The 25,866-nt window shown below is 43.8% G+C and overlaps 1 protein-coding gene across 5 annotated transcripts in view; it reads left to right on the top strand.

Moving 5' to 3' along the window:
* The window catches only part of LOC138672487 (uncharacterized), a 210,263-nt gene extending 188,840 nt beyond the window's left edge, over positions 1 to 21,423 (top strand). For 2 of the 5 annotated variants that reach the window (XM_069760507.1, XM_069760505.1), the window contains exon 7: positions 9,961 to 11,336. Coding sequence is in view for 1 of the 5 variants with exons in the window: in XM_069760508.1 (XP_069616609.1) it covers positions 20,798 to 20,832 (35 nt within the window). In the remaining 4 variants the exon portion in view is untranslated. Of the gene's footprint in view, positions 1 to 51; positions 519 to 9,960; positions 11,343 to 20,797 lie in introns of those variants that run through there. The other 3 variants (XM_069760508.1, XM_069760509.1, XM_069760506.1) reach the window with 3 other exon arrangements.
* Positions 21,424 to 25,866: the final 4,443 nt, after the last annotated feature.

Genomic DNA, 25,866 nt, shown 5'->3' with positions numbered 1-25,866 from the left:
GTTAACTGTATTTAAGATGGCTGCTAGTATTCACCTTTGCCCCACTTTCAGGATGAAGGAACAAGTTGCACATTCCAGAAGGACAAGTAACATTTTTCTGGAATTCGAAACTTAACAAGATGTGGACAAAGGAAGATTCATCAGAAGATGCCAGAGCCAATCAGAAGGACTGAATACTAGATACATTGCTTAACCCCCGCCTATCCCCGCCCTCTGCACACCTTCCCCCAATGGATCATGTAATATTGTGTTTTAGGAAATAAAGTTCAGTTGTTGCTGTGACGTTACACACGAGCGTGCAATGTGTTTGAACCAGCATTGTGTCTGACTCATTCTTATCCGGTACCAACATGCTCCTAATCTGATTTGGAATGACTGGTGGATGAAGGGTATTGTCGTGACGACCCCGACAATTTGGCGCAACCAACGTGGGGCATGGCCCGCGATCCGAGACCCCCTGGACCCATGCCTGGACGTCCGTGGACGACACCCGTAGTGGCTGACCTCGAGGATTGATCACCCTCCAAACACGGTAAGTGGAGATCACATACTATGTATGTGTCACACTTGCTAGTGTTTCAGCCGTTATTGGTTAGTCTGTGGTCTCCTTGGGTCTGGGGAGTGACCGGTCGAGTGGTGAGACCGAGCGCGATCCCGTGCCACGCTTCGAACCAGCAACTGAGAGACGTCGCACTCTGCACGTCCTCGTGTACACCACACCTCCTCCACCGGTCATTGTACTCCATTCAACCACTCTACCCGTGACTGTTGCCTAGTAGTGATAGAGTGAAAGATTGAGGAAGTTTGTGGATTGGGGGCGGCTGAGAGAAGGGATAGGAGACGCAGCCTCTGTGATATTGTACCAACTAGGTAATTAAGACGTCCCGAGAGGGGACCACCTGTTTTTCTGTGGAGGGCTCTCACTAGGAGACCGCCTCCCGACTGGTTAGAATATCGTGACAGGGTAGACTGTTAATCATGGGTGTTCAGGGGTTAGGGACAGGATATCGAGCGCGAGGCTCTTTATTCATAACACGTCGAGCGCGAGGCTCCGTGTTGTTTTTTTGAAGGGAAACCTGTGTTGTTACCGCTGTCAGTGATCCTGGGCTGCAGCAGGGCATAGTATTCTGTGAGTCATGTTGCGTCTCTTATGGCAGAAGAAGTCCGTGCCCCACGAATTAGATGAGGATGCTGTGGAAGTCAAGACAATAGTAGAGTCACGGGAGGGCAAGAAGGCAGTCAAGAATGTTGAAAGATGAAGGACTGTTAGAACAAGTGCAAGCTCATCTGCGAGTTGCGCGAGGATAAAGAATGAGGGATGGAAAGAGGTTGATGGAGAGGGAGGATGAGAGGATGCAGAGCCCGTGTTTGGCTATAAAATATCTCAATCATTGGTTTTTCTAAGGTGTTTTGGTATATGAATTGTGTGAAGGTTTTGTAGAAATTAATTGAGTCTGAGAATTGCTGTATTCCGTTACTGTGGTTTTCCAAAACACCCCATGGAAGGGGGGAGTCAAATAGCTATGTTGTTGTTTTTCTTCTTTTGTGTTGAGGAATGCTGTAAATTCTTGTCTGTGTCCGATGGGAGGGGTGAACCCCTGCGCGAATTGTTTTTTGACTTCTCCTCTTTGTGAAGCGGGCCAGAGAAAGGGGGGGCCAAAGTTTTCAGAAGAACTTAACCCAGTCTGTATCAGCAGCTGCAGCGATCATCACTCGCTCTCTAGTCCCCCTCCTGTTGTGAATTCTGTGGCTGAATTCACTCCTGTGGTCACAAGTGGTACTGCAGCTTCTGAGCTTCCTTCCTCAGGTGTTCTGGTGAGCTCGTTAACTGCTTTGTTACTTAACTCCGCCTGATGCTGCTATCCCTGCTCCTTGTCAATGTTCCAGTGTTGGATCTGAGCTTCTCCTGTTTGTTCCTGTGACCTGCTGCTCTGTATAGCTAAGTGCTTTTTTGCTATTTTGTTGTTTTTTTCTGTCCAGCTTGTCTTTTGTTTTGCTGGTAGCTCTGAGAAGCAAAGGGTGTACCGCCGTGCCGTTAGTTCGGCACGGTGGGTCTTTTTTGCCCCCTTTGCGTGGTTTTAGCTTTAGGGTTTTTTGTAGACTGCAAAGTTCGCTTTACTATCCTCGCTCTGTCTAAGATTATCGGGCCCCACTTTGCTGAATCTATTTCATCCCTACGTTTTGTCTTTTCATCTTACTCACAGTCATTATAAGTGGGGGGCTGCCTTTTCCTTTGGGGTATTTCTCTGGGGGCAAGTCAGGCCTATTTTTCTATCTTCAGGCTAGCTAGTTTCTTAGGCTGTGCCGAGTTGCATAGGTAGTTGCTAGGCGCAATCCACAGCCGCTATTAGTTGTGTTTAGGATAGGATCAGGTGTGCAGTCTACAGAGTTTCCACGTCTCAGAGCTCGTTCTTTTGTTTTTTGGTATTTGTCAGATCACTGTGTGCGCTCGGATCGCTAGGCACACTGTGTCTCTGGATTGCCTTCATTACACCTTTCATTAGCAGACATAACAGTACAAGGAGCCCATCTAATGATTCTCAATAGAGGGAAAGAAAAAGTTCTGACACCATTTTTTTTTTTTCTCTGCTCTGTGTTCACTTTTTTTTTTTCCCCTAGACATTTGGGTGATTCTGGACACAGGTGTGGACATGGATATTCAGAGTCTGTGCTCTTCAATGGATAATCTCGTTATAAATGTACAAAAGATTCAAGATACTATTGATCAGAAATCTATGTTAGAACCAAGAATTCCTATTCCTGATTTGTTTTTTGGAGATAGAACTAAGTTTCTAAGTTTCAAAAATAATTGTAAGCTATTTCTGGCCTTGAAACCTCATTCTTCTGGTAATCCTATTCAACAGGTTTTGATTATTATTTCTTTTTTGCGCGGCGACCCTCAAGACTGGGCATTTTCTCTTGCGCCAGGAGACCCTGCATTGAGTAGTGTCGATGCGTTTTTCCTGGCGCTCGGATTACTGTACGATGAGCCTAATTCAGTGGATCAGGCTGAGAAAAATTTGCTGGCTTTGTGCCAGGGTCAGGATGATATAGAAGTATATTGTCAGAAATTTAGGAAATGGTCAGTACTCACTCAGTGGAATGAATCTGCGCTGGCAGCTTTGTTCAGAAAGGGTCTCTCTGAGGCTCTTAAGGATGTCATGGTGGGATTTCCTATGCCTGCTGGTTTGAATGAGTCTTTGTCTTTGGCCATTCAGATCGGTCGACGCTTGCGCGAGCGTAAATCTGTGCACCATTTGGCGGTATTGCCTGAGGTTAAACCTGAGCCTATGCAGTGCAATAGGACTATGACCAGAGTTGAACGGCAAGAATACAGACGTCTGAATGGGCTGTGTTTCTACTGTGGTGATTCCACTCATGCTATTTCTGATTGTCCTAAGCGCACTAAGCGGTCCGCTAGGTCTGCCGTCATTGGTACTGTACAGTCCAAATTCCTTCTGTCCATTACCCTGATATGCTATTTGTCGTCGTTTTCTGTCATGGCGTTTGTGGATTCAGGCGCTGCCCTGAATCTGATGGATTTGGATTATGCTAAACGTTGTGGGTTTTTCTTGGAGCCTTTGCGGTGTCCTATTCCATTGAGAGGAATTGATGCTACACCTTTGGCCAAGAATAAACCTCAGTACTGGGCCCAGCTGACCATGTGCATGGCTCCTGCACATCAGGAAGTTATTCGCTTTCTGGTGTTGCATAATCTGCATGATGTGGTCGTGTTGGGGTTGCCATGGCTACAAACCCATAATCCAGTATTGGATTGGAATTCCATGTCGGTGTCCAGCTAGGGTTGTCAGGGGGTACATGGTGATGTTCCATTTTTGTCGATTTCGTCATCCACCCCTTCTGAGGTCCCAGAGTTCTTGTCTGATTATCAGGATGTATTTGAAGAGCCCAAGTCCGATGCCCTACCTCCGCATAGGGATTGTGATTGTGCTATCAATTTGATTCCTGGTAGTAAATTCCCTAAAGGTCGATTATTTAATTTATCCGTGCCCGAACACGCCGCTATGCGCAGTTATGTGAAGGAATCCCTGGAGAAGGGACATATTCGCCCATCATCATCACCACTGGGAGCAGGGTTCTTCTTTGTAGCCAAGAAGGATGGTTCGCTGAGACCGTGTATTGATTACCGCCTTCTTAATAAGATCACTGTTAAATTTCAGTATCCCTTGCCATTGTTATCTGACTTGTTTGCTCGGATTAAGGGGGCTAGTTGGTTCACTAAGATAGATCTTCGTGGTGCGTATAATCTGGTGAGAATCAGGCAAGGAGATGAATGGAAAACTGCATTCAATACGCCCGAGGGTCATTTTGAGTATCTAGTGATGCCGTTCGGACTTGCCAATGCTCCATCTGTGTTTCAGTCTTTTATGCATGACATCTTTCGTGAGTATCTGGATAAATTCCTGATTGTTTACTTGGATGACATTTTGATCTTCTCAGATGATTGGGAGTCTCATGTGAAGCAGGTCAGAATGGTTTTTCAGGTCCTGCGTGCTAATTCTTTGTTTGTGAAGGGATCAAAGTGTCTCTTCGGTGTGCAGAAAGTTTCATTTTTGGGGTTCATCTTTACCCCTTCTACTATCGAGATGGATCCAGTTAAGGTCCAAGCCATCCAGGATTGGATTCAGCCGACATCTCTGAAAAGTCTGCAAAAGTTCCTGGGCTTTGCTAATTTTTATCGTCGCTTCATCTGTAATTTTTCTAGCATTGCCTAACCATTGACCGATTTGACCAAGAAGGGTGCTGATTTGGTTAATTGGTCTTCTGCTGCTGTGGAAGCTTTTCAGGAGTTGAAGCGTCGTTTTTGTTCTGCCCCTGTGTTGTGTCAGCCAGATGTTTCTCTTCCGTTCCAGGTCGAGGTTGATGCTTCTGAGATTGGAGCAGGGGCGGTTTTGTCACAGAGAGGTTCTGATTGCTCAGTGATGAAACCATGTGCTTTCTTTTCCAGGAAGTTTTCGCCCGCTGAGCGTAATTATGATGTGGGCAACCGAGAGTTGCTGGCCATGAAGTGGGCATTCGAGGAGTGGCGTCATTGGCTTGAAGGAGCTAAGCATCGCGTGGTGGTATTGACTGATCATAAGAACTTGACTTATCTCGAGTCTGCCAAGCGCTTGAATCCTAGACAGGCCCGTTGGTCGTTATTTTTTGCCCGCTTCGACTTTGTGATTTCGTACCTTCCGGGCTCTAAAAATGTGAAGGCGGATGCTCTGTCTAGGAGTTTTGTGCCCGACTCTCCGGGTTTATCTGAGCCAGCGGGTATCCTCAAGGAAGGAGTCATTGTGTCTGCCATCTCCCCTGATTTGCGGCGGGTGCTGCAAAAATTTCAGGCGAATAAACCTGATCGTTGTCCAGCGGAGAAACTGTTCGTCCCTGATAGGTGGACTAATAAACTTATCTCTGAACTTCATTGTTCGGTGTTGGCTGGTCATCCTGGAATCTTTGGTACCAGAGAGTTAGTGGCTAGATCCTTCTGGTGGCCATCTCTGTCACGGGATGTACGTACTTTTGTGCAGTCCTGTGGGATTTGTGCTAGGGCTAAGCCCTGCTGTTCTCGTGCCAGTGGGTTGCTTTTGCCCTTGCCGGTCCCAAAGAGGCCTTGGACACATATTTCGATGGATTTCATTTCTGACCTTCCCGTTTCTCAAAAGATGTCAGTCATTTGGGTGGTCTGTGATCGCTTTTCTAAAATGGTCCATCTGGTGCCCTTGGCTAAATTGCCTTCCTCCTCTGATTTGGTGCCTTTGTTCTTTCAGCATGTGGTTCGGTTGCATGGCATTCCTGAGAATATTGTTTCTGACAGAGGTTCCCAGTTTGTTTCAAGGTTTTGGCGAGCCTTTTGTGGTAGGATGGGCATTGACCTATCCTTTTCCTCGGCTTTCCATCCTCAGACTAATGGCCAGACCGAACGAACCAATCAGACCTTGGAAACATATCTGAGATGTTTTATTTCTGCTGACCAGGATGATTGGGTGTCCTTTTTGCCGTTGGCTGAGTTCGCCCTTAATAATCGGGCCAGCTCGGCTACCTTGGTTTCTCCATTTTTTTGCAATTCTGGGTTCCATCCTCGTTTCTCTTCAGGACAGGTTGAGTCTTCGGACTGTCCTGGTGTGGATTCTGTGGTGGACAGGTTGCAGCAGATCTGGACTCAGGTAGTGGACAATTTGACCTTGTCCCAGGAAAAGGCTCAACTTTTCGCTAATCGCAGACGCCGTGTGGGTCCCCGACTTCGTGTTGGGGATCTGGTTTGGTTATCTTCTCGTCATATTCCTATGAAGGTTTCCTCTCCTAAATTTAAACCTCGTTTTATTGGTCCGTATAGGATTTCTGAGGTTCTCAATCCTGTGTCTTTTCGTTTGACCCTCCCAGACTCCTTTTCCATACATAATGTATTCCATAGGTCGTTGTTGCGGAGATACGTGGCACCTATGGTTCCATCTGTTGAGCCTCCTGCCCCGGTTTTGGTGGAGGGGGAATTGGAGTATATTGTGGAGAAGATTTTGGATTCTCGTGTTTCTAGACGGAAACTCCAGTATCTGGTTAAATGGAAGGGTTATGCTCAGGAAGATAATTCCTGGGTTTTTGCCTCTGATGTTCATGCTCCCGATCTTGTTCGTGCCTTTCATGCGGCTCATCCTGGTCGGCCTGGGGGCTCTGGTGAGGGTTCGGTGACCCCTCCTCAAGGGGGGGGTACTGTTGTGAATTCTGTGGCTGAATTCACTCCTGTGGTCACAAGTGGTACTGCAGCTTCTGAGCTTCCTTCCTCAGGTGTTCTGGTGAGCTCGTTAACTGCTTCGTTACTTAACTCCGCCTGATGCTGCTATCCCTGCTCCTTGTCAATGTTCCAGTGTTGGATCTGAGCTTCTCCTGTTTGTTCCTGTGACCTGCTGCTCTGTATAGCTAAGTGCTTTTTTGCTATTTTGTTGCTTTTTTTCTGTCCAGCTTGTCTTTTGTTTTGCTGGTAGCTCTGAGAAGCAAAGGGTGTACCGCCGTGCCGTTAGTTCGGCACGGTGGGTCTTTTTTGCCCCCTTTGCGTGGTTTTAGCTTTAGGGTTTTTTGTAGACTGCAAAGTTTGCTTTACTATCCTCGCTCTGTCTAAGATTATCGGGCCCCACTTTGCTGAATCTATTTCATCCCTACGTTTTGTCTTTTCATCTTACTCACAGTCATTATATGTGGGGGGCTGCCTTTTCCTTTGGGGTATTTCTCTGGGGGCAAGTCAGGCCTATTTTTCTATCTTCAGGCTAGCTAGTTTCTTAGGCTGTGCCGAGTTGCATAGGTAGTTGCTAGGCGCAATCCACAGCCGCTATTAGTTGTGTTTAGGATAGGATCAGGTGTGCAGTCTACAGAGTTTCCACGTCTCAGAGCTCGTTCTTTTGTTTTTTGGTATTTGTCAGATCACTGTGTGCGCTCGGATCGCTAGGCACACTGTGTCTCTGGATTGCCTTCATTACACCTTTCATTAGCAGACATAACACCCTCCCCTCGCAGCTTCAAGGACACAACTCGCAGCTCGCTTCCTTATCAGTGGCCCAAGAAGCAGAAGACTTCAGCTCCAGCTCCCCCTCCCTTACACAAATCTAGTCTCATATTCCAATATTCATTTTAACCCTGTGTCTGGAGATCTCTCTCGCCATGTTGGTTTTCAGACCAAGACAGGACAGATGGACTTGTAAATATTGCGGTCAGACAAACCCAGACTGGAGAAATACTTGTATAATCTGTGCTACAACCTAAGTGAATTACACTGATTCCTGTCCAGATAAGATCACATGTAGTGATATAAAAAGCTGACACAGGATTGTGGGTAGTGGGGACATTTGCTTTGGGAGTAAGCTGACAGTAATCCTTTTGGGAAGGAGCTGTAGACCAGCATGTCATGTCACCCCCAACCGGTCATCTAGTCACTCCCACCACCAGAGAACCAACCACATCAGGTAGTGTAAGACAGATACAGGAGTATTATCCCTGGAAGCCCTCTGACTAGCTAGCTACGCTAAAATAATTGGCTGACCCTGAGAACAAACCTTTCCCAATATACAGACAAAGAGAATATGATGGATGTATAAGTGCACCTGAGCAGACCTAGAGAGTTGGTGAGCCAAGATGATGGTCAGATGGTATTTATGTTATATAACCCCTATGTAGATGAGTATAATGAGATGTGTATCTCACATGTCCTTTCCCAATCAGTTAAAAAAAAAAAAAAAAATAGGGGGGATAGTGTGTCTAACCCTGGCAGTTAGAATATTCCTATGTTATGCTGCTTCAGTATGTGGGTAATTTTTTTTTTTTTTTGTTGTGTGCACAGACAGAGCAGGAAGCCATTGTTGCCACTGTTAGTTTTCACAAGTATCTGGCAGATCTGAACTGTCGGGTTTCGGCCTAGAAACTTCGTTTCTGCCTTGGTCAAGTGATATTTTTGGGTCACTGTCTCCTTCAGGGTGCCAGACACCTCACAGAAGAAAGAAAAATAGCCGTCAGCTACAAAGGATGAGACTGAGCTCCAGCGTTTTCTTGGACTATGTACTTATTGTTGTCAGTGAATACCGGACGCATCCCGCATAATGCAGCCTCTCTACAAGGCCCTTGAAAGACTGTTCAAGATATGGTGATGATTTTGGCAGATTCCACACCGGATACGCTGTTACTACAGAAGACACTGTAGTGCACGCAGCTGCAGTCTCTCCCTCATTGTCAGCACAAGAAGCAGAACGTCAGGCTCTGTCTACTGCATGTACTTTGGCCAAGGACAGGCGGGCTAATATACACGGACTCACAGTATGCATTTGGTATTGCTCATGATTTCGGAGCCCTATGGACCAATCGAGGGTTTGTTACTACCGCCGGGACTCAGTGAAGAATGTTGAAGCTGTTAAAGCCCTCATGGACTCAATCAAATTACCTACCCAGGTGGCCATTATCAAAGTTAAGGAGCACGGTACCATGGAACAGACCACAGACTGGTGGTAACGCCTGTGCGGATATGCAAGCAAAAGCCGCTGCTCTTCTGCCTGTTGAACAGACCATACCAGCTATGGTGACCACACGCTCTCAGCGTAAACAGTTACAAGAAACACTGACTCTACAGGAACCTGATGATCTATGACAGACTGAGGTCTTCTGTCGGACCCCGCGAGACTGCTTAATGACGATGCAGAGAATGTCTCCAAAGGAAGAAGTGAGGCAATGGAAAACTGATGGAGCACGTATGGACATGGTCGCTGGAAAAAGGACCAACTTGTGTGTCTCCCTAAGCAGATGTACCCTGCTATTGCCACGTGGGAGCATGGGCCCACACATCGAGGTATCTGTCAGACCTGCAATTCCGGTCAACTTCAACGTGTACCCCCGAAGCACCTTGCTAATCCCGACTATCCTTTCCAAAGGCTCCAGGTGGACCTCATCACGTTGCCGAAGTCTGGAAGGTATGAATATTGTCTGGTGGTTGTCGACATGTTCTCCAGTTGGCCAGAAGTATTCCCCGTTACCAACGTGACTGCAAAGATCACAGCAAAGAAACTGGTGATGGAAGTTATATGCAGATATAGTGTTCCAGAAGTTGTTGAAAGTGACCAAGGCCCGGACTTTTCTTCTCATGTGTATCAGGAGGTCCTGACAATGCTTGGATCCACTGTAGCCCTCCATACTCTCCACAATTCAGTGGGAAAGTTAAGAGGCTGAACGGCACACTGAAGGGACAATTGACCAAAATGATGCTGGAGACTACGGCTCCAGGGCCAGGGCTCTTACACGTTCGTACTACCCCTAAGGCAAATTATGGCCTGTCCCCATATGAGATATTGTTTTGTGCTAGGTTCTCAGTTGTAAATTTTCAGTCTCAGTAGTTGTCAGAAGAAATTGACTGTGCTGTTCAATATGTTATTCAGTTTAGTAAAAATGTTGCTAACACTCATGTTTTAGTTTCTTTTTCCCTTCCAGATTCAGCAGAAACCGATATTGGTCACAATTTGAAGCCTGGTGGTTTTATGGTCGTGAAAAGCTATGTCAGTAAAACGTGAAGGAAAGAGCACCTGAATCCACGCTTCAGACTGCAAATGAGACCGAACCGGCGCTTACAGTGATGATCGAAGGAAAATGTTGTTGTTGTTGTTTTTGGTCCTGGGGCCAGGGGTCATCCTCGCCCCTACCTCCCCGGCCCCTATTGTAAATAAGAATTCCGGTGCCACTATTCTCTGGGTAAACCTAACGGCCCCGGTAAATATCTGGTGATTTGATTTCTGCGATGTAGTCAAGTGCCCCGAGACTCAGCGGGTGGTAGAGGGAATTATCCAGTATTGTATATGTGTTACCAGAGATAACAATTGTGCTGGGAAGATATTTTCATAATGTGTTTAATAGTGGATACTATGGGAATTTAGGCCATATACAGCTCCAGGTGCAAAATATAGTTAACGAAGTAATCCCCATTCCAGGTCTCAGTTGGCAAGAAGTTTTCTCCATAGAAACACAAACAGCCCCAAGGACAAATTTATGGTTAGAATGGGTAAGATACAATGTAAGAGTTCAGAATATCTCTGTAGGATGTGTTGCTTGTGCTGCAGCAAATACACATTTATACACACATGCATTGTTTTTTCCTGATGACAATACCACTGCCTGTGTTATGAATCTGTTGAAGGGTCTAAAGCAGAGGCGTAGCTAGGGGTTCAGCTCAGGGGGGGCGAAAAATCTGAGTGGGCCCCTAACCAGTAGCCCTGATTGCAACTGAGGTGGCGCACTCTATTCGTGGTTATAGGAGAACCTCAGCAGATTACAGTGCTGTAACTGAAAAGATCTCTATACAAAAAACAATACTGATATTACCGCCATATGTTGACGTGATAATGGTAGATACCAGTGCTGCAGAATATACAAGAGTTTACAATACAGTTACAGACAATAACTTACAGGTGATGTTCTTTTTGATTATCATTCACTTTTACACCTTACTCAGACCAATATGATGACTTCTCCAGCCAGGACTCCTCTGCAGAGATAACAACAAAGACAAATTTGACCTCTTTCACATTTCCAGCCCAGTACCCATCTATCTCCGACCTGCACAAACTACTCAACCCAATACTGAGCCACTGCTGTTGCATGTGTCCCTACTATTGCTCCTGCTGTGTGATACAAAAGCAATGCTGCTCATATTGCCTCACATAATAATGCCATCATTGGGACATTTACAAAGTAGAATGTCTCTTTTGTGCCCTCACAGTAGCCCCCACTGTATATAGGTCCCCATACTGTATGATGGCCCCCACAGTAGCCTTTAAACTGTACTGTATAATGGCCTCCGCATTAGATCCCATGGTGTATAATGACCCTTACATTTCCTCCCATACTGTATAATGACCCCTGCATTAGCTCATCCGCTGTATAATGACCCCCGAATTAGCTCTAACACTGTATAATGGCCCCCGCTGTAGCTCCCATGCCTTTGATTCTGGTCTCTGTCGGTCCCTATTTGTGGGCTACAACTTGCACAGTCCTGATGTATATGACAAAGGGCTAAATAGAAGAAAACAGAAACTGCCAGTGGGTGTGTATAGAGGCCAGCGTATGTGAATAGCTCCATTAATGTACCCAGGTAACCCTAAAAGAAATACTATTGTCTGGACAAGACCCCAAAGAGGGGACCGGAAAGAAAGAGGGAATCAGAAGAGAGAAAGGTAAAATATTACTCATGTAAAGAAGAAAGTGCACCCCCTGGTAGGTCTTCTCTTTTATTCCGTTTTCTGCCTTTGGGGGGTCTTGATGTCCAGACTGAGTATACGTTCAGGGGTCTATATGTGATCATCTATACGCACCTACTGTCTTTGTATTTTCTTCTATTTGGCTCTTTATCATATATTCATCCTTAACTTTGTGGGGATTATTTTTTTTTTATAAAAACTTATATAATTGGGTTTTCATGCTTGCCACCCTGGATTTACAATATGAGATGATAGGACCCTCACCCCGGCTACAGGACCAAGTCACAGGGGGTGTGTGTATAGATAGATAGATAGATACGGTAGATAGATACATAGATAGATAGATACATAGATAGATAGATAGATAGATAGATATGGTAGATAGATAGATAGATATGGTAGATAGATAATAGATAGATAATAGATAGATAGATAATAGATAGATAATAGATAGATAGATAATAGATAGATAATAGATAGATAAATAGATAGATAGATAGATAATAGATAGATAGATAATAGATAGATAGATAATAGATAGATAGATATGAGATAGATAGATAATAGATAGATATGAGATAGATAGATAATAGATAGATAGATAATAGATAGATAGATAGATATGAGATAGATAGATAATAGATAGATAGATAGATAGATAATAGATAGATAGATAGATAATAGATAGATAGATAATGGATAGATAGATAATAGATAGATAGATAATAGATAGATAATAGATAGATAGATAATAGATAGATATGAGATAGATAATAGATAGATAGATAGATAATAGATAGATATGAGCTAGATAGATAATAGATAGATAGATAGATAATAGATAGATATGAGATAGATAGATAATAGATAGATAGATAATAGATAGATAATAGATAGATAGATAGATAGATAATAGATAGATAGATAATGGATAGATAGATAATAGATAGATAGATAATAGATAGATATGAGATAGATAGATAGATAGATAGATAATAGGTAGATATGAGATAGATAATAGATAGATAGATAGATAATAGATAGATATGAGATAGATAGATAATAGATAGATAGACAGATAGATAGATAATAGATAGATAGATAATAGATAGATAATAGATAGATAGATAGATAATAGATAGATAGATGATAGATAGATAGATGATAGATAATAGATAGATAGATAATAGATAGATATGAGATAGATAGATAATAGATAGATAGATAATAGATAGATAGATAATAGATAGATAATAGATAGATAGATAGATAGATAATAGATAGATAGATAATGGATAGATAGATAATAGATAGATAGATAATAGATAGATATGAGATAGATAGATAGATAGATAATAGGTAGATATGAGATAGATAATAGATAGATAGATAGATAATAGATAGATATGAGATAGATAGATAATAGATAGATAGACAGATAGATAGATAATAGATAGATAGATAATAGATAGATAATAGATAGATAGATAGATAATAGATAGATAGATAATAGATAGATATGAGATAGATAGATAATAGATAGATAGATAATAGATAGATAGATAATAGATAGATAATTTGATAATAGATAGATAGATAGATAATAGATAGATAGATAGATAGATAGATAGATGATAGATAGATAGATAGACAGTGAGACTTTAAAGTACCACTAGCAAACAGTGTGTAATATACAGCTGCTACACCCAAACATTCCAGGCATTTATCGATCTTCAATGTAGCAGCAAAAAAAAATGAAAAAACAGTTTTGGTTCTTCTGGATAATGGTTCTCAGTAGAACCAACATGTGGCTGAGCCCCAATGGGCTACTAAAACACTATTTTTTTAATTTTGTCAATGGTGCCCTGCCTCAGCTACAAGACCACTACAAGAAAATAAACAATCCAGGACTTGTAAGGAGGGGAGCAGCGTCCTGCCCCCTCCTCACTGCACAGACACAACCCCCCTGCACGCAGCAACCCGAGCTCTAAATACTCACAGCACCACCTTCTCTTGTCTTGCTCCTCTCCGGCAGGAAGAAGCAGCAGCCAGTGCTCTGAGCTCTGGTGCAGTCACACAGGGTGCAATGGGGGCGTGTGCTATACAACAGACAGCGGTAGTGCAGGGAGATTATGTCTCCCCACACTACAGTGGAGAGAATTACATCGGAGTGCTGCATTAGCCGGCATAGTTAACAGCTGCAGTAACTCTGAGTGGGCCCCCTCAGAGCAAGGGGCCCGGGGCGACCGCACCCTCTGCCCCCCTGGTAGCTACGCTACTGGTCTAAAGCCCACTGATTGCTCAGACTATGTCCCACTAATTCATGAAGCACCTAAACTAAAGGTCCCAGGGGGGATAACTGTGTTAGCTGATAATTATACCTGCTATAATTCCCACGACAGTACAGGCACACCAGTAGGGGTCTTCGAGACAGGTTTCTGTAAAGAGAACAGTTCCCTAGATACTGATTTGCTAGCTAATCATACACAGTATATGTGCGACATTTATTGGTTATGTGGAGATGGTAAGCTCCGTCCTAGGTTGCCTAATGCCTGGACAGGTCAATGCACCCTTGTTAAACTAGCTATGCAGTTCAAGATTTTACCTTGGGATCCAGAGACACCTGATGAATATACCCGAAGGAGGAGAAGTCTCGATCAGCTCCACATGAGTTATGAAGAAAATCCATTGGTATATGTCGATGGCATTGGAGTGCCAAGGGGGGTGCCTGACCAATTTAAGGCCCAGAACCAGATCTATGCTAGCTTTGCTTCTTTAATCCACAAGTGCAGATTAATAAAAATGTTGATTGGATCAATTATATATATTACAGTGAACAAAGGTTTGTCAATTTTACCTGTGATGCCTTCCAGGGTATAGTTGAGGAATTGAGCCCTTACACTAGAATGACCCTCCAAAACCGACCAGCCCTTGATATGATCTTAGCTGAGAAAGGAGGAGTCTGTGGGATGGTGGGAGAGGAATGTTGTACCTATATCCCTCAGAACTCTGGGGTAAATGGAAAGACCATGATAGCCCTTAGAAAGGTAAATGGGTTAGCAGCAGAATTAAAGACTAATGCTGGAGTAGACACATCTTTCTTTTCCGGCTGGTTGGGTGGGCTCAAAGGATTCCTTCAACAAGCTTGTCTAATACTGATTGCTCTCCTTGTAGTTGGATCGATAATTCTCTGTTGTGTTTTTCCCCTGTATAAAAAGGTTATCACTGAGGCAACTCCGACTGGCACCTTCCTCAACCAAGAAGTAGACTCACTAGAGTGCGATGGCACTGATCCGGGGGAAATCCCTAAGTATGTTCCCCTCAAGAAGATAGACAAAACCCTTTACTCTCAGATGATGCAAAGAGATTTAGTTTAGGGACAGCGGGAGAACTCCATGTGAAGCTAGTGAAGGGTTCAGCTGCCTGGAGGCCTCTCACAAGGGGAGAGCTTCTGAGGTGTCTGGATGAAGAAATCCACCTCCCCTTTCCCCATCACATGGACAGTCTCAAAGGAACTTTCTTTTTAGGGAAAAACTTAGTGTTTAGGGGGGATTGTCAAGGTAAAAATATATTTATCTTTATACACTTTTGTACTTTTATATATTCTTATGCTGTGAAACAATAAGTTTTTCCCTTTGCTTGCCAAATGCAAAGTTAACTGTATTTAAGATGGCTGCTAGTATTCACCTTTGCCCCACTTTCAGGATGAAGGAACAAGTTGCACATTCCAGAAGGACAAGTAACATTTTTCTGGAATTCGAAACTTAACAAGATGTGGACAAAGGAAGATTCATCAGAAGATGCCAGAGCCAATCAGAAGGACTGAATACTAGATACATTGCTTAACCCCCGCCTATCCCCGCCCTCTGCACACCTTCCCCCAATGGATCATGTAATATTGTGTTTTAGGAAATAAAGTTCAGTTGTTGCTGTGACGTTACACACGAGCGTGCAATGAGTTTGAACCAGCATTGTGTCTGACTCATTCTTATCCGGTACCAACATGCTCCTAATCTGATTTGGAATGACTAGTGGATGAAGGGTATTGTCGTGACGACCCCGACACTATCTGCCGTATTTTACTAATCCGTATTATACGGCTTTCTACGGCAGTAGAAAATCGCAGCATGCTGCGTTTGTCACCGTATTGCGCAAAAAAACGCCAATGAAAGTCTATGGAAGCCAGAAAAATACGGATTACACACGGACCAGCAGTGTGACTTGCGAGAAATACGCAGCGGTGTTAGAGAGAAAAGCCAGAAATTCAGTGCGGTGTACAGTAAAATCACACTGACAGCTTACAGTAGAATAGGTAGAATAAATGTCTACATATAGAATAGGTATATATATATATATATATATATATATATATATATATATATATATGTCAGTGAGACACATATATGTATATATATTATTACTTCATACAGCGCGAGATAGCAGAAAGCCGGTAATTCAATTACCGGCTTTTGCTTTCTCCTTCCTAAACCCGACATGATATGAGACCTGGTTTACATACAGCAAACCATCTCATATCCCCATTTTTTTGCATATTCCACATTACTAATGTTAGTAGTGTGTATATGCAAAATTTGGACGTTCTAGCTATTAAATTAAAGGGTTAAATGGTGGAAACAAATTGGCGTGGGCTCCCGCACAATTTTCTCCGCCAGAGTAGTAAAGCCAGTGACTGAGGGCAGATATTAATAGACTGGAGAGGGTCCATGGTTATTGCCCCCCCCCCCCCCCCTGGCTAAAAACATCTGCCCCCAGCCACCCCAGAAAAGGCACATCTGGAAGATGCACCTATTCTGGCACTTGGCCACTCTCTTCCCATTCCCGTGTAGTGGTGGGATATGGGGTAATGAAGGGTTAATGCCACCTTGCTATTGTAAGGTGACATTAAGCCAAATTAATAATGGAGAGGCGTCAATTATGACACTTATCTATTATTAATGCAATAGTATGAAAGAGTTAAAAAATACACAAACACATTATTTAAAAGTATTTTAACGAAATAAAAACAAAGGTTGTTGTAATATTTTATTCTACGCTCGATCCTTCTGAAGACCCTCGATCTGTAACAAAGAAAAAATAATAAACCAACAATATACATACCTTCTGAAGATCTGTAAGGTCCCACGATGTAGATCCATCTGAAGGGGTTAAAATATTTTACAGCCAGGAGCTCTGCTAATGTAGCGCTGCGCATGTCTGCAAAACCCCGGAGAATGTAGGTAAAGTAGGTCAATGACCTATATTTACCTTCATTTGCGGTGAGGCGCCCTCTGCTGGCTGTTCCTAGATCGTGGGAAATTTCCTAGAAAGCTCCCAGGCTTGAGTTCATATGAGGACAAACAGCAGAGGGCGCATCACCGCAAATGAAGGTAAATATAGGTCATTGTCTCACTGACATATATATATATATAGATATATATATATATCTATTCTATGTGTACACATTTATTCTACCTATTCTACTGTAAGCTGTCAGTGTGATTTTACTGTACACTGCACTGAATTACCGGCTTTTCTCGCTAACACCGCTGCGTATTCCTCGCAAGTCACACTGCTGGTCTGTGTGTAATCCGTATTTTTCTGGCTTCCATAGACTTTCATTGGCGTATTTTTTGCGCAATACGGTGACAAACGCAGCATGCTGCGATTTTCTACGGCCGTAGAAAGCCGTATAATGCGGATCAGTAAAATACGGCAGATAGGAGCAGGGGCATAGAGAAGCATTGTACCGTTTGCAATCCGTATTTTCAGCACCTCTCTTACGTCCGTAAAACACGGTAGTGTGAGGCCGGCCTTCGTGTTATGGGCATTGAAAAGGTCTTTAAACTGAGTTGAGGAAGGGATTTCAGACGTAAGGTCTTGATCCTTCAGGATTTTTAAACTGCAGACTAGAACCTCGTTGGGTCTGAATAAACGGCAATATTTGATTTTACAATACAATTAAAATAATGTGTGTTTTTTTTCTTTCTCTTGTTCTCCTCTGCATAAACTTCAGTGGTAATACATATATCTCCATTGTTAATTTGATCTGGATCTTTCTATACAATGTCTTAATGCTATTACTTCGTTTTTCTATGAATCATTGTATGTCAATTGTATGTGTACCAATGTTGGGACTTTTAACTAGTGCACCAGTTTTTTTTTTGTTTTTTTTGTTGCTTTTGCTTGATTCTAATTGCTGCTGATGTGTGTTTAATTTTTTCTATATATGTTTTGTTGCTCTGACCACATACCATACCATAATTAAGACCTAAACAGGTCGAAACGCGTTGCTCGTATCATGTACCCTATCATTTGCTGTACCACTATGAAACAAGGATTTTAATAGATTTGTCTAAATAAATTGAACTTTTATCCAAGTTTCACGCTGGAGATTTACTTCTTCCTTTTTTTTCTGCTGAAACTATGAATTGACACATGTGGAATTATATAGTTAACAAAAAAGTGTGAACCAACTGAAATTATGTCTTATACTCTAGGTTCTTCAAAGTAGCCACCTTTTGCTTTGATGACTGCTTTGCACACTCTTGGCATTCTCTTGATGAGCTTCAAGAGGTAGTCACCGGGAATGGTCTTCCAACAATCTTGAAGGAGTTCCCAGAGATGCTTAGCTCTTGTTGGCCCTTTTGCCTTCACTCTGCGTCCACCTCACCCCAAACCATCTCGATTGGGTTCAGGTCTGGTGACTGTGGAGGCCAGGTCATCTGGCGTAGCCCCCATCACTCTCCTTCTTGGTCAAACAGCCCTTACACAGCCTGGAGGTGTTTGGGGTCATTGTCCTGTTGAAAAATAAATGATGGTCCAACTAAACGCAAACCGGATGGAATAGCATGCCGCTGCAAGATGCTGTGGTAGCCATGCTGGTTCAGTATGCCTTCAATTTTGAATAAATCCCCAACAGTGTCACCAGTAAAGCCCCCCCACACCATCACACCTCCTCCTCCATGCTTCACGGTGGGAACCAGGCATGTAGAGTCCATCCGTTCACCTTTTCTGCATCGCACAAAGACACGGTGGTTGGAACCAAAGATCTCAAATTTGGACTCATCAGACCAAAGCACAGATTTCCACTGGTCTAATGTCCATTCCTTGTGTTCTTTAGCCCAAACAAGTCTCTTCTGCTTGTTGCCTGTCTTCAGCAGTGGTTTCCTGGCAGCTATTTTACCATGAAGGCCTGCTGCACAAAGTCTCCTCTTAACAGTTGTTGTAGACATGTGTCTGCTGCTAGAACTGTGTGGCATTGACCTGGTCTCTAATCTGAGCTGCTGTTAACCTGCGATTTCTGAGGCTGGTGACTCGGATAAACTTATCCTCAGAAGCAGAGGTGACTCTTGGTCTTCCTGGGGCGGTCCTCATGTGAGCCAGTTTCTGTGTAGCGCTTGATGGTTTTTGCCACTGCACTTGGGGACACTTTCAACGTTTTCCCAATTTTTCGGACTGACTGACCTTCATTTCTTAAAGTAATGATGGCCACTCGTTTTTCTTTACTTAGCTGATTTTTTTTCTTGCCATAATACAAATTCTAACAGTCTGTTCTGTAGGACTATCAGCTGTGTATCCACCAGACTTCTGCTCAACACAACTGATGGTCCCAACCCCATTTATAAGGCAAGAAATCCCACTTATTAAACCTGACAGGGCACACCTGTGAAGTGAAAACCATTCCCGGTGACTACCTCTTGAAGCTCATCAAGAGAATGCCAAGAGTGTGCAATGTAGTCATCAAAGCAAAAGGTGGCTACTTTGAAGAACCTAGAATATAAGACATAATTTCAGTTGTTTCACACTTTTTTGTTCAGTATATAATTCCATATGTGTTAATTCATAGTTTTGATGCCTTCAGTGTGAATGTACAATTTTCATAGTCATGAAAATACAGAAAAATCTTTAAATGGGGTGTGTCAAAACTTTTGGCTGTACTGTGTATGTATATATGTGTGTGTGTATGTATGTAAGTATTTATGTATGTGTATATATATATATGGCCACATCTGGTCGGGGGTTGTTTTCTTGGGTCAGACAGCAGGTACCTGAGACGTCTCGATGGAGGACAACTCTTTATATCTACCTGCAAAATATTAGAAAGTGTTACAATCCTACAGATCGGTCCTCCATATTGTATCGTAGTCGGGGGTCAGCGGCCGGATGTTCGTCCTCGCCTGGATCTTCTGTTACTGGCTGCCGGATGTACACAGTGTGAGGAGTGAGAACAGCGCCATACACTAGGTAGTGGCCATTGTCAGTACTGCAGCTCTGCTCCTATGGAAGTAAATGTGATCTGAGCTGCAGAACATCTGACTTCTACCAGAGCTGCTAACAGGTGCCAGACCCCCATCTATCTGACATTAAGGACTTTTCCCTAAGGATAAGTGTTGAATAAGAAATTAGCGCATACCCCCTTATACCAACCTTTCTTATCTTGAGTCACATTTATCTCTGTGAGATGATCGCAGCCACATCCTGCCTCCCACAGTAGTGACTATCAGAATGCACCATTACCTCTGATGATGGTCACAGAAAGGACACGGAGGCCATGTGTCCCCCTCCCTTATAGGCAGTATGTTACCTCCAGGCGTTCCCACTTTACCCCTATTGAATGTTCCTGTATCAGGCACTCTCTCCATACAATGGTCTCCAGCTTCAGGCTTCCTGTGATTAGTATCATCCGATCTCCAGCTTACAATACTTATTTCTCTCTGCCAGTATCTGCACACCCAGATCTGCTATTCTGTGCAGAGCGACTCACAAACATCACCATCTGGAGACCATCGCTTCATAGTACGCTGCCAGCGTGATGCACCAGATCTAGTAGACAGTCACAAGCCACACGTCTAGGGCCCACAAGCTGCAGGTTGGAGACCCCCGCATTATAGTGATGGAAACCATAGACCTGCCATCCTACATCCGAGTGCGGCAGAACGATGAACACTCATCACTAATACAAGCTCCGCACAGCCGGATCGCGGCTCTCAGGACGACGTTCTGGGGCTTCTTTTTATTCAGAATATAATAAAGGTGACACATTGTATGTGATTGATAAAGGGAGACATTTTATTTAGGTCTTTTCCTCAGTAACGGGAACCCGTCACCATGAAATGTCATCCAGTCTGCAGGAGGAGCAGATAGTGATGGTAACGGCCGCAGGACCGAAAATCCCAGGCATTCTCCATGACATGTGGACATAACTATACTTTTTTCTAATACATTCATATACACTGCTCAATAAAATAAACGGAACACTTAAACAACAGAATATAACTCCAAGTAAATCAAACTCCTGTGAAATCAAACTGTCCACTTAGGAAGCAACACTGATTGATGATCAATTTCACATGCTGTTGTGCAAATGGAATAGACAACAGATGGAAATTATAATAATAATATTTATATTGCGCTAACATATTACACAGCGCTTTACAGACATTATCATCAAATTATTGGCAATTATCAAGACACTCAATAAAGGAGTGGTTCTGCAGGTGGGGACCACAGACCACATCTCAGTACCAATGTTTTCTGGCTTATTTTTTGGTCACTTATGAATGTTGGTTGTGCTTTCACACTCCTGGTAGCATGAGACGGACTCTACAACCCACACAAGTGGCTCAGGTAGTGCAGCTCATCCAGGATGGCACATCAATGTGAGCTGTGGCAAGAAGGTTTGCTGTGTCTGTCAGCGTAGTGTCCAGAGGCTGGAGGCGCTACCAGGAGACAGGCCAGTACACCAGGAGACATGGAAGGGGCCGTAGGAGGGCAACAACCCAGCAGCAGGACCGCTACCTCAGAGCCCTGCAAAATGACCTCCAGCAGGCCACAAATGTGCATGTGTCTGCACAAACGGTTAGAAACCGACTCTATGAGGATGGTCTGAGTGCCCGACGTCCACAGATGGGGGTTTTGCTCACAGCCCAACACCGTGCAGGACACTTGGCATTTCCCACTGAACACCAGGATTGGCAAATTTGCCACTGGCGCCCTGTGCTCTTCATAGATGAAAGCAGGTTCACACTGAGCACATGTGACAGATGTGACAGAGTCTGGAGACGCCGTGGAGAGCGATCTGCTGCCTGCAACATCCTTCAGCATGACCGGTTTGGCAGTGGGTCAGTAATGGTGTGGGGTGGCATTTCTTTGGAGGGCCGCACAGCCCTCCATGTGCTCACCAGAGGAAGCCTGTAAACCAAGAAAAAAGGTATTACTGTACACAAATGCACACCATCCAATAAGTAAATACAAAAATAAACAAATATAAACATAGACTGATTTTATTCACAGATCAAAACACACAACATAGACCATAAAAACATAGTTAAAAACATGAAAACAACATCAAGAACACACAGGAAACACATATAGTAACTCAGTACAGTCAGGTAACCCAAAGGAAACCAATGGCTCATGGGGTGTAGCGCAAAAATATAATGCCAAAAGGACAGTGCAAAAAGTAGCTCGTATGGCTGCAGCTACAACAGAGCAGGCAGACAATAACAAGCGCACAAAAATGTCCTAGGCAGTTAGACCAAACAGCAACAAGCCAAAACGGCAAAACGGGTTACCTATACATAATAGTACAACTGAGACACACCATATAAGCAGGAGAAACCTCCCATATAAATACCACCTGGTGACGTGATGCCCCACGCGTATCGCCCGGCGGACCAGGCTTCGTCAGGGGAGATGCGTGCTGATCTGTGTATCAGCCTTAAATAATAAATGCCAAATAGCAAATGAGGTTCTGGTGTGCACATGCAGGCACCGCAAAACCGGAAGTCAGAACCGACCAGGAGAAGGTGCTGATACCTGATAACCAACGCAGACATGCGCAAAAGGACCGGAGGACAGGAGACACAAACGGACCAATACCTGAATGTAGGAGGTCCGTAGAGTCCTAATAATACAGCGCAATCATACGCCGAAGGAAGGAGTGGAAATAAGCATACTGCGCAAGCGCCGGCAAGGGCCAATAGAGCCAAAGTCCGGACGCATGCGCAGCGAGCAGTCCACCTAATGATACAGCGCAATCCTGCGCCGAGGAGAAGATTGGAGGTCAGCGCACTGCGCAAGCGCCGACAAGGACCAATGAAACCAAGGTCCGGATGCGCAGTGGCCAGACCACCAGACATCGAGAAAAAACACAATTACCAGCCAGTAATGTCGTGCTAGAAGTAAAGCACAAAAAATAGGAAACTGCGTCGGTATACCAAGGGGCAGACACACTTATAAGTAGAGCATAGTTCAAATGATTCCACGTATGAGGATACAAGGCACGAACCCCATGGAAATCCATGGGAACCATGCAGAATATTCCAGGCCATAAAAGTGGCACCCATAAGTAAAAGCACCACAGCAACACAGACACATATGGCGCTTAATGCAAAGAAAATAAAGTGGAATAATGGAACTATGTCGGGCTTAGATGAATCAGCCCAAGATATAGAAAGATGGTATATTGTATCATAACAGACCCAAATAACACGCACACATGAGACAATCAAATACAGCCAGACATCCCCCGGGGGCATACACGCACGCATACAAATTCGAAGCCTCACACAAAAAATTAGATGAAATTATTGAGGCGATCCCCGTAATACCCAGATATAACTTTATTTAACAAAAATAATAATACAACAAATGATACGAAGTTAAACACTGAATATTTAATAGAGATATATATTAATACAAAAATATGTATAGTATATCCAACATGTTGAATCATTAAAAAATAATAAATGGTAGGGGAGAGAAAGACCATTAAGGTCAAGTATGCGCAGTGCTGAAAACCAGCACCCCCCATGAGCCAAAATCCATATATTATGTTGTTACACCTGACGGTAATACCCCTAAATCCAGTGTGATACTGGGGGGGGGGGGGGGGGGGGGAGGGGAAAACATTATGGCCAAGTATGCGCAGTGCTGACAACCAGCACTCCCCATGAGCCAATAACCATATTTAAATCTTTTATGTTATTAAATCCGACAATAGTACCCCTTGGACAGGTATAGTATATAAGCATAAGAGACACACTTAAATACAGAAACCGAAACAGGACCAAAAAGAGCCCAGAATAAACATGGTAGAGATTTAAGTAACGTCCATAGAGGTGATTGGGCACAAAAAACGAGCCCAGCTGAACAGAACACACTAGAACCTACAGAGTCCATGGTCCAAACAGGAAGACGATAGTAAGTACACCAAGTATGTGGTGAGAGATGGAAAAAAGGCAGTTTCCAAAGGGGGCCAAAACCTTCACATCCAGGCCTGTCGACTGTAGACCAACACATGAGAGAATATTCATCCAAGGAATCCCGTAAATAACAGCTCTTCATTTAGACCTACGGGAGTAATGGAACCAAGATTAAAAATCCATCTCGCCTCCATACGCAGAAGTAGTTGTCCATAAGCGCCACCCCTATTGGTAGTACGTACTCTATCCAATCCAATGATCTTAGTACCCAAAGTCCGGCCATCATGATGTACCAAAAAATGAGATGCTACCGGGGTGAGTACTTTGCCCTTCAAGGAGTCACTGTGTGCCAGATTGATGGTAGAGAAGTGTTTTTGTATTCTACGCCGTAACTCCTGAGAAGTCTGGCCAACGTAGACTCGCTGGCAAGGGCAGATGAGGGCGTAGACAACACAGGTCGTTTTACAATTAATATAGGTACACAACCTATGTCTGCTCTGGTTGGTAGGGTTCACAAAATGGCCTCTAGTAGGACACATATAAGGACAGATGTTACAACTACCACATGCGAATGACCCACGGAGATCAATGCCCCGATTAAGCCTGATAGTTTGCCTTTTATAGTGGCTATTTGTCAGGAGGTCTCTGAAATTAGGGGCTCTTCTAGCTGAAAATTGTGGTCGGTCACCCACCACCCTTGAAGTAGACAGGTCAGTGATAAGGATGCCCCAATGCCTCTGCAAAATAGTTCTGATCTGTGACCAATTGTTGTTATAACTGGTAACAAATCTTGGCTTACTGTCCCGTACCTTGTGCTGAGGCACCAACAACGACTCCTGAGTATGCACATTAGCCCGCTGGAAGGCTGCAGAGATGCTTCTCCGTGGGTAGTGTCTTTGACGAAACCGATTGGTCAAATTGAGAGCTTCTTGGCGAAAATCCTCATCCGAGGTACAATTTCTCCGAGTTCTCAGGAACTGCCCAACAGGAACACCATTCCTGGTGTGTGTAGGATGAAAGCTCCTATAATCCAGGAGACTGTTGGTAGCCGTCGGTTTCTGAAATAATTTGGTATATAGAGAGCCATCCCTGACCATCACCTGCAGGTCCAAAAAGGTCACTACGGTAGAGGAAAAGGAATACGTCAACACAATATTATGGGAATTTCTGTTGAGAGAAGTGATAAAATTGTGACACTCATCAATACTGCCCGTCCAAATGAAAAAAAATATCGTCGATATATCGACTCCAATGGCAAACGTGCCGCTTAAACTCCTCCAGGGGGTACACCATGGTGGCCTCCCACCAACCTAGAAAAAGATTGGCGATGGCCGGAGCACAGCGCGCCCCCATGGCCACTCCTGAGACTTGAAGGTAGTAAGACCTATCGAACAGGAAGAAATTGTGCCTCATGATGAACTCAATCAAGTCAACTATTAGGGAATCGTGCATTCGATCCGAATGCCCCAACTGATCAAGGAAGTATAGAGTGGCAGTGATTCCGTCGTCGTGATTAATATTAGAATAGAGCGACTCAACGTCGCAAGTAACCAATAAAAAATTGGAAGGTAGAGAAACTGCAAGACAGATACGGATGAAGTGTGATGTATCCAAGACAAATGATGGTAAATTTCTAGTTAGGGGTTGCAAGAAGTGGTCCACGTACATGCAAGCTTTTTCACAGAGACCCCCAATCCCAGCCACAATAGGGCGGCCAGGAGGTCTCTGTGAATCTTTGTGAATCTTGGGTAGCATGTAGAATGTAGCTGTGATGGGGACCTCTACCCACATGAACTCAAACTCCTGATGGCTGATGATGCCAAGATCCCTTGCCCTCTCCAGAAGATGTCTAAACTTCCCTGCAAAAACGGCCGTAGGGTTTGATGGTAGTTTCCTATAGAATCGAACATTCCCGAGTTGACGGTGTGCCTCTTCTAAAT

This window comes from Ranitomeya imitator, chromosome 3 (assembly GCF_032444005.1).
Source record: "Ranitomeya imitator isolate aRanImi1 chromosome 3, aRanImi1.pri, whole genome shotgun sequence".
NCBI classification, from domain to species: domain Eukaryota; kingdom Metazoa; phylum Chordata; class Amphibia; order Anura; family Dendrobatidae; genus Ranitomeya; species Ranitomeya imitator.
The sequence above is the reverse complement of the archived record's forward strand: the minus strand, read 5'-3'. Positions and strand labels throughout refer to the sequence as shown.